Below are 8,200 nucleotides of genomic sequence, written 5' to 3'. Positions count from 1 at the left end.
TTCTATACACTAGACTAACCTTGAATGGACTCTTGTACAATAACATGGACTCTCAGCCTCACAATCTACCTCATTATGATCTTGCACTTCAGTCTTTATCTGCACTGCACTTTTGCAGTAGTCTCTACACTTTATTCTGCATTCTTATTGTTTTACCTTATTCTAGCTCAATGCACTGTGTAATGATTTGATCAGTATAAAACAGTATGCAAGACAAGCTTTTCATTGTATACTAATACATGTGACAATAATAAACCTTGACCTGAAGAAGGGTCTTGGCTCGATATATTGATATTTATTTCCATAGATGCTGAGTTCCTCCAGTAGTTTGTGTGCATTGCACCAGCTAGACTCTCCTGTCCAGGGAAAAAGACTGTGACTATCTACCCTATCAATGCCCCTCATATGTTTATAAACCTCTATAAGGTCATGCCTCACCCTCCTGCACTTGAGTGACAACAAACCCAGCCTGTCCAATCTCTTCTTTTAACCACAGCCATGAGGAAATACTGGGGAATCTCTTTTTACTCTCTCTATTGCTCCCACATCCTTCCCACTGTGCGGTGACCAGAGCTGTACACAATATTCCAAGTCAAGTCTGGTTAATGCTTTGTACAACCGCAATATGTCATCCCAACTCTTTTACTCAGTGCCCAGGTATCTGAAACAAATGTACCAAATGCCTTCTTCACTGTCTCTGTGTCACCACTTTCAGGGAGCTACAGGCTTGCATCCAAGCTCCCTGCACTTCAATGCTCCTGGCATTCCTGCCACTTGCTCTATATGTCCTAATAGAACTTGACCACCCAGAGATCATCCCCTTACATTTGTCTGGATTGTATCCATCTGACTCTGTTATGTCCGACTTTCTTGGTGATCCATGTGCTGTGATTGTAAATGGCTTGATGGTCAGCATAGGAGTGTTGAGCTGAAGGTCCTGTTTGCCTTTTCTGTGATTCCACGTCATTCACCTGTTCTCTGTAGCTCATTTGAATTTGGTAACCTTGTTGTTACCTTTAAATAACAGTACAATTGTAACCTTGGACCCAGTCTTCAATCTTCAACAGAATATAAACTTTTCTACCTGTTTAATCCACACCCCAGCACACTGTGCTCTAATTTATTTAATAATTTCTTGCACAGTTCTTTGCAGGGAATTCTAAAAGTCCAAATGCTTCAAATTGACTGGTTTATTTTACTAAAACTCTGTCTCTGAATCCCTGCTCCCCTTAGCTCTTTGGTCACACAGCGTAAATTTCCCCCTTTCTTCTTTCTCCATCTCCCCCTCCCATCCCTCTCTCCACCTCCCTCTTCCTTCTTCATCCCACTCCCATCCATTCCTGCCTCTCTCCCCATCTCCCTCACCATGCTAATCCTTTCCTACCCTCCCTCCCTCCCTCTCCCCTAATCCTTTCACCCGGCTTCTTTTCTCCATCACCCCTCCTTACTCCTTCCCCTCTCCCTATCATCACTACCTGCACCTCCAGAAAGCCCTCCTCGCCCCGACCCCTTCTCCTCACCCCAAGACCCGCTTCCTCCTCACTCATTCCCCTCTCTCTATCATCACCACCCGCACCTACAGAAACCCTCCTCAACCCCTGACCCCTTCCTTTTCACTTCCAGACTCTATCTCCTCCTCACCCCAGACCCCCTCCTCATTCCCTGACGTCCCTCACCCCGAACCTACCTACATCCTCCTCAACCCCCGACCCCTTCCTTTTCACTTCCAGACCCTCTCCTCCTCACCCCTGACGCCCTCCTCATTCCCTGACGTCCCTCACCCCGAACCTACCTACCTCCTCCTCAACCCCTGACCCCTTCCTTCTCACTTTCAGACCCTCTCCTCCTCACCCCTGACCCCCTCCTCCTGAACCTACCTACTTCCTCCTTACTGCTTCCCCTCTCTATCATCACCACCTGCCCCTCCAGAAAACCTTCCTCATCCTGTGACCTCCCTCCTCCTCCTCACCCCAGACATTCCGTCCTCCTCACCCTTAAACCCTACCTTCCTCCAACTTCTACTTGCTTGTCTCCACCTCCCGCCACTCACACTCTACCCCCTCCCTCCCTCCATCCCTCCCGCTTTATTTGATCTCGCAGTCGCTCATAGCTCCGGCTCTGCTCACTTGGTGTCGAGTGGATTGTTTTTGCGCCGTGACGGCGGAGCCGCTGGTTATTTATGGTCAAACACACATCCTTAATCAGGGAAAAGGCTTTGAAACCATCTGCTCCCCACCCCTCTCCTCAGCCGCCCTACCACCGCCTCTCAAACTTTAACAAAGACACTCTTGTCCCGCCGCAGCTCATCAATCTCACTTAGTGATAGACCACTGCTCCGGTCCGACACAGAGCGGCTGGGACCTGTCTCACCCCTCCCTCCATCCCTTCCCACCCTCCCTTTACCCCTCCTTACATACCCTCCCTCCCCCTCATCTTCTCCATCCCTCCCCTCTCATCTCCCCCACGCCCTCTTTTCCCCTCTCCCCTCTCTTCCTCCCACTCCCTTTTCCGTCCCCGCCCTCCCCGCTCGGAGGTCTGACATCCCCCCTTCCCTCCCCTCCGCTCGGACAGCCGGTACAGGGGGAGGAGCGGCCGGTGCGGTGCGGGAAGTGCCGCGCTCCCTGATGATGAATGATGTTGAGGGGGGCGGCCCCTCCGCCGCTCGGCCCCTCGGCGTTTATGATGCCGCGGCGGCGGGTGCCGGGGCTCAGAGCGGAGCGCGGGCGCGGCCAGCACCGACATGCAGCGGCCGAACGGCCCGGGAGCCGCCTTCTCCATCGACTCGCTGATCGGCTCCCCGGCGCCGCGCCCCGGGCACCTGCTCTACACCGGCTACCCGATGCTGATGCCGTACCGGCCACTGGTGCTGCCGCAGGCGGTCCCGCCCGCCCTGCCGCCCCTCGCACCTCTCGCCTCCTTCGCAAGCCGCCTCAGCAATTCGTTCTGTGCCGGCCTTGGCCAAGCCGTGCCACCCATGGTCGCCCTCAGCACCGCTCTGCCCAACTTCAGCGACAGCGCCGACAACTTCTACCCTGCGCCCGAGTTACCGACGTCCCGCAACCACCCCGATCCTGCCGGCCGCCGGCATGGTAGCGAATCCGAGAGCAAAGGGGCCGAACAATCGTACGGAGATGGGCTGCAAACTCTGCCAGGTGAGAGACCACGAACGAGTTGGAGGTGCGGCGGGACAAGGGACATGAGTTGGAGGTGCAGCGGGGAGAGTTGGAGAGGGAGTGGAGAGTTGGGGAGAGAGTGGGCTGTAGGAGGGGAGAGTTGGAAAAAGAGCGGGAAGAGAGGCAAGAGTTATAGAGGGAGTCGAGAGTTGGTGAGAGCGCCGGGGAGAGCGGAGAATTGCAAAAGAACTGGAGAGGTGGGGAAAGAGAGGAATGTTGGAGAGGGAGTGGGACAAGAAGTTAGAGGGACGGAGTCCGCCGGGTCCTTGGGCCGGTCTGGGCTCTAGGTCCTGAGCTGTGAGTCTGGCTCCACTCTATGTTAAGCGCTTGTAGCTGTCTCAAAGTTCGCTCATAAACTGATGCGGAGGCGCCGGACGGACCTCCCGGTCGCGGACTGAGCCGCGCTCACTTCTTCAGTTCCCCGTGGGCTGTTGGGGTGGGGGCGTAAGGGAAGAGGCGAGCGCCAGGCCAAGATGGGACGGGAGTGGGAGAGGACCGGAGGAGGAACTGGAGGAGACGGGAACCGAGGTGGAGGGAGCCGCTGTCCCAGAGCACTGACCGCTATCCGTTGTCCGCAGGGGACGCCCGGGGCTGCAGTTCGGACGAGGAGAAGACGGATTTAAAGTCTCCAGAACACGGGAGCAGCGAGCGGGAGGAGGAGAGCTCGGCCGACAGCGAACCCGAGTGCTTGTCGGACACAAGCGCACCTTTCGGCGGCCGGGCGCGCAAGGCGGCGCCGCAGGAGGCTGTGGGCTCGGGCAAGAGCCGGCGGCGGCGGACGGCGTTCACCAGCGAACAGCTTCTGGAGCTGGAGAAGGAATTTCACTGTAAGAAGTACCTGTCCCTGACGGAGCGCTCGCAAATCGCGCACGCCCTCAAACTCAGCGAAGTGCAGGTGAAAATCTGGTTCCAGAACCGGCGCGCCAAGTGGAAGCGGATTAAAGCGGGCAATGCCAGCAACCGGTCGGGGGAACCGGTGCGGAACCCCAAAATCGTTGTTCCCATCCCCGTGCACGTCAACCGCTTTGCCGTCCGGAGTCACCAGCAACCGCTAGAACCCAGCGCCAGACCGTGATCTACTCCCGCCCGGGACAGCGCAGCTCAGACCGGGACAAGGTCCTACTGACCTGGGACAGTTTCAGATCACCCACTGACGCTTGGGACAGCACAGTTTGGACCCAGAACACGACTTCTACTGACGCGGGACAGCGCTGCCGCCCGAAATAGGACACCTCTGGACCTGGGACACTGCTCCTACTGATCTGGGATAGGACACCTCCGGATCCGTTATACGGCTCCCACTCACCCGCGACAGGGTACAGCTCTACCTGGAACACAACTTCTATTGACCCCGGCCATCTCCAGATCGAAACCCTCTCCCACCCCACCCCCGCCGCCCGGGACAGCAAAGCTCGGATCCGGGACTTGGCTCCTACTGACCAAGACTGTGCCAGACCGTGATCCGTTACAGTTCGGCCGCTGCTCACGAAAAGACCCGAGTTCTGATCCGGGGTCCAGACTGGGTACGGGGAGGTTGTTCACTTCCGGGAAGAGCAGCGACGGGAGAGGCCGTTCGGCCCAGCGGGTCTGTTGGGGCTCACAGTGGGACCCGTCAGGCCGCGAGAGGGAGCGTTCGACCCGACGCCGTTTTAGCCCGCTAGGACCGATGCGCCTCGCCGAACACTCCCTCTCCGCGTTCTTTCAAACCCATTCCCTCTCTGTTCCCCGCTCCCTCTCTTGCTCCCCCTCCCTTAACCGCATTAAACCCTGCTCCCTATCTTGCACCACTCTCCTTCTCTCTCTTTCCCTCCTCCGCTCCCTTGTTCTGATCCCGTCGCCCTTTCACGCTGTGTATCCCGGACCCCAGAAACCTTTTATCCCCTCATCATCCCCGGTCCCCCAGCTTTCCCCCGCCCAGCCCACCTCCCGTCCCCGATCCCCAGACGCCGCTCCCGCTGATTCCGTCCGATCTGCGAACGCGGAGCGACCCGATTCCCCATCCTATCACGCCCCCGACCCACCCCTTCCCGGAACCCTCCATCCTGCCCGGGACTGACCGCCGTCCAGCGCGGGTATCGGCCCGTTATTCGAGGTGAGGAATGATGCTCCGGGACGGACTGGGGCCGAGAGCGCGACCAGGGTAGAGCAGCGGGTTCCCGGGGTATGGCAGACTGAGGGACGAGTTTCCATTTATTTATTAAACCCCGAACCCACCCAACTTGTGGGACATGTAAATAGCAAATCCCTGCCCCCACCTGGATGTAATAAATCTGTACATTTTTGTGATTTCAATAAATTAATATTTTCTATGTAAGTGGCGTGTGAGCAGCGGAAGCGAACAAAGCCTCAGGCTTGGCTAGGGTAATGTCCCCCACCCGACAGAGCAAAACATCACAGAAGGGGGCAGAGAGAGGGGCAAGTTGGGCATGAATGGAGGGAGAGAGAGAACACAGAGCCTGGGAAAAGTTTCAGGACGCAGCGAGAGAGGAGGGAGAAATGATAGAGAGAAGCGGGATATGGAGAGGGGTCAGAGCGGAGAAACACTGATCAGAGAGGAAGTGCAGTGCGGAAACAGGGAACGGGAGAGGGGTTACAGAAAGGGGGAGAGATAGAGAGGGGTGCAGGGGCCGGAGATGATTAACGGCATTGATCTGTTACTGACATGTACCAAGAAACAGTGAAAAGCTTCTATTTGCCCATTCAGACCATTCTGTACACTAGTTCATCAAGACACTGAAAAGGGAAACAAAATATAGATAAAGAGTTAGAGAGAAAATGCAGCGCAGACAGACAAGAATGTGCAAGGTCACGGCGAGATAGACAGCGAGGTCAAGAATCTGGTTTATCGTACTAGGGAAACCTCTCAATAGTCTTAGGACGGTGGGTTGAAGCAGTTCTTCAGCCCGGTGGTTCGGGTTTTCAGACTTTCGTTCTGCCCGATTGGATGCGGGGAAAAGGGAGAAAGCCCGGGGGGCTGCGGGTGTAGATTATGCTGACTGCCTTACAGAGGCAGCGACAAGTGTAGACAAGGTCCATGGAGGGGAACCCGGTTCCTGTGTCCACTACCCTCTGCGGTTCGTTTTTTGCCGTTACGTGGGGAGCAGTTGCCTTACAAACCGGTCCGGATGATTTCTGTGGTGCCTTGGTAAAAATTGCTGAGCGCCAGCGGGAACATGCCGATTTTCTTTAGCCTCCTGAGGAACTAAAAGAGCTTGTCTCTCGCGTCCGACAGAGTCAGTACCGGAAGTACAGCAGGGGGCTGAGGCTCTAAGCCACCCGTCTTGAGGGTAATGGTGGCTGATTGCGGTATGTTGGTTAGGATCCAGTCGCAGAGGGAGGTGTTGTGTCCCAGGTTTAGGAGTCTGGAGCAGGGCGCGGGGGTGGGGATAACACAGGGAGTTACAAAGGCAGGGAGAGATGTAGGGAAGGAAGGGAGCTACTGGGAGGGGTGTGCGGACTGGAGGGTCACTGAGATAGGGAGGGGTGTGCGGACTGGAGGGTCACTGAGATAGGGAGGGGTGTAGGGACCAGAGGAGATTGCAGAGCAAGGAGGGTTATAGGGGCAGGAGAGGTTACAGAGACAGGGAGGGATATGGTGGCTTCCACCTAGTATCTGGACAATAGACTAGGATGTAAGGAGAGGTGGTTCAGTGTGGAATGGAACCAGCTCATGCTGGCCTGCCTGATGACGGTGCGTCAGCGCCTGACGTTTGGGTTGGTGGGGTCATTGCACGCCTCTGGATCCTCAACACCAGAGAATCGGCTGTGAAGTTCAGCATCCCACAGCACCCTCCTTGTCCGGCCAACAGGGAGACTCTGACAACAGATAACTACCATCCTGAGAAATACCTCCAGCACACGCCTGCTCATTGCACAGGGATCTGTGCAGGGTCTGGAGGTGGAGAGTCATCACCCGGGCACAGACAGTGACTGACCATTCTCCCCCATTGGAAGACTTGTGTTTCCTGTTGCCCCAGAAAGAATCCAGCAACAGGATGCAGAGCTGGCCGGAGTGACAGACCGTGTTCAACCCGAAAAAGTGTGACGTGATTCTCTGTGAAAAGTCCAACCCGAAGGTAGATTACAGGGTTAATTGCAGGATTCTTAGCAGTTTGGAGGAACAGAGAGATCTTGGAGTCCACACCCATAGATCCCTCAGCACAAGATGATAGGGTGGTTAAGAAGGTGTATGGTGCGTTGGTCTTCTTTAGTCAGGGGATTGGACTCAAGAGCCACGTGGTAATGCTACAGCTCTTGAAAACTCTGGTTAGACCATACTTGGAATATTGCGTTCTGTTCTCATCACATTATAGGAGGGATGTGGAAGCTTTAAAGAGGATGCACAGGAGATTTGTCCAGATGCTGCATGCATTAGAGAACATGTCTTATGAGGAAATGTTGAGCAAGCTAGGGCTCTTCTCTTTAGAGCGACAGAGGATAGTGTTGTATAAGATGATCAGAGATGGAGTGGACAGCCAGGGACTTTTTCCAGGCCAATATCAAAGGTGAGTAGAGGGAAGTTCAGGAGAGATGTCGGAGGTAGGTTTTTAAGAGAGTGGTGGTGGTACAGTAGGGACATTTAAGAGAGTCTTGCATAAAAGGAAAATGGTTAGTGTCATGGGCTGTGTCAGAGGGGAGGATTTGGTTGATCTTGGAATGGGTTAAAAGATTGGCACAACATTGTGGGCAAGAGAGCCTGTACTGTGCTGTATTGTACATTGTTCTATGTTCTCGATGCTGGTGACAATGCCAGGAGAGGGCCCAAAGTGGCTACTAGTACCACCACATGGAAGTCACCAGCTGGAAACCCCTTGGAACAGTCCTGTCCAGCACTCTCAGTGGTGGTGAGCTAGCCCTCTGACTTCTGCAATTTGCTGGCCAGACCTCCTTAGTGAGGATCAGCTCAACTTCCAGGTATACACTCCTCTACACGAGATCTCATCTCCTGAGGTGAGGAGTCCACCTACCACAGACTGAGCATGTCCACAACATTCCTCCTCATCGATCCATGCAGAGGTTGCAGAGAG

At 55.1% G+C, this 8,200-nt stretch overlaps 1 protein-coding gene across 1 annotated transcript; it reads left to right on the top strand.

Moving 5' to 3' along the window:
• The first annotated feature begins 2,740 nt into the window (after positions 1 to 2,740).
• gbx1 (gastrulation brain homeobox 1) lies at positions 2,741 to 4,248 on the top strand. The gene is made up of 2 exons (XM_059949491.1): positions 2,741 to 3,152; positions 3,752 to 4,248. The coding sequence occupies exons 1-2, from the start codon at positions 2,741 to 2,743 to the stop codon at positions 4,246 to 4,248; spliced, it is 909 nt and encodes a 302-aa protein (XP_059805474.1).
• The last annotated feature ends 3,952 nt before the right edge of the window (positions 4,249 to 8,200 follow it).

This window comes from Hypanus sabinus, chromosome 1 (genome assembly GCF_030144855.1).
Source record: "Hypanus sabinus isolate sHypSab1 chromosome 1, sHypSab1.hap1, whole genome shotgun sequence".
NCBI lineage: Eukaryota > Metazoa > Chordata > Chondrichthyes > Myliobatiformes > Dasyatidae > Hypanus > Hypanus sabinus.
This window is presented reverse-complemented; position numbering and strand designations above follow the sequence as displayed.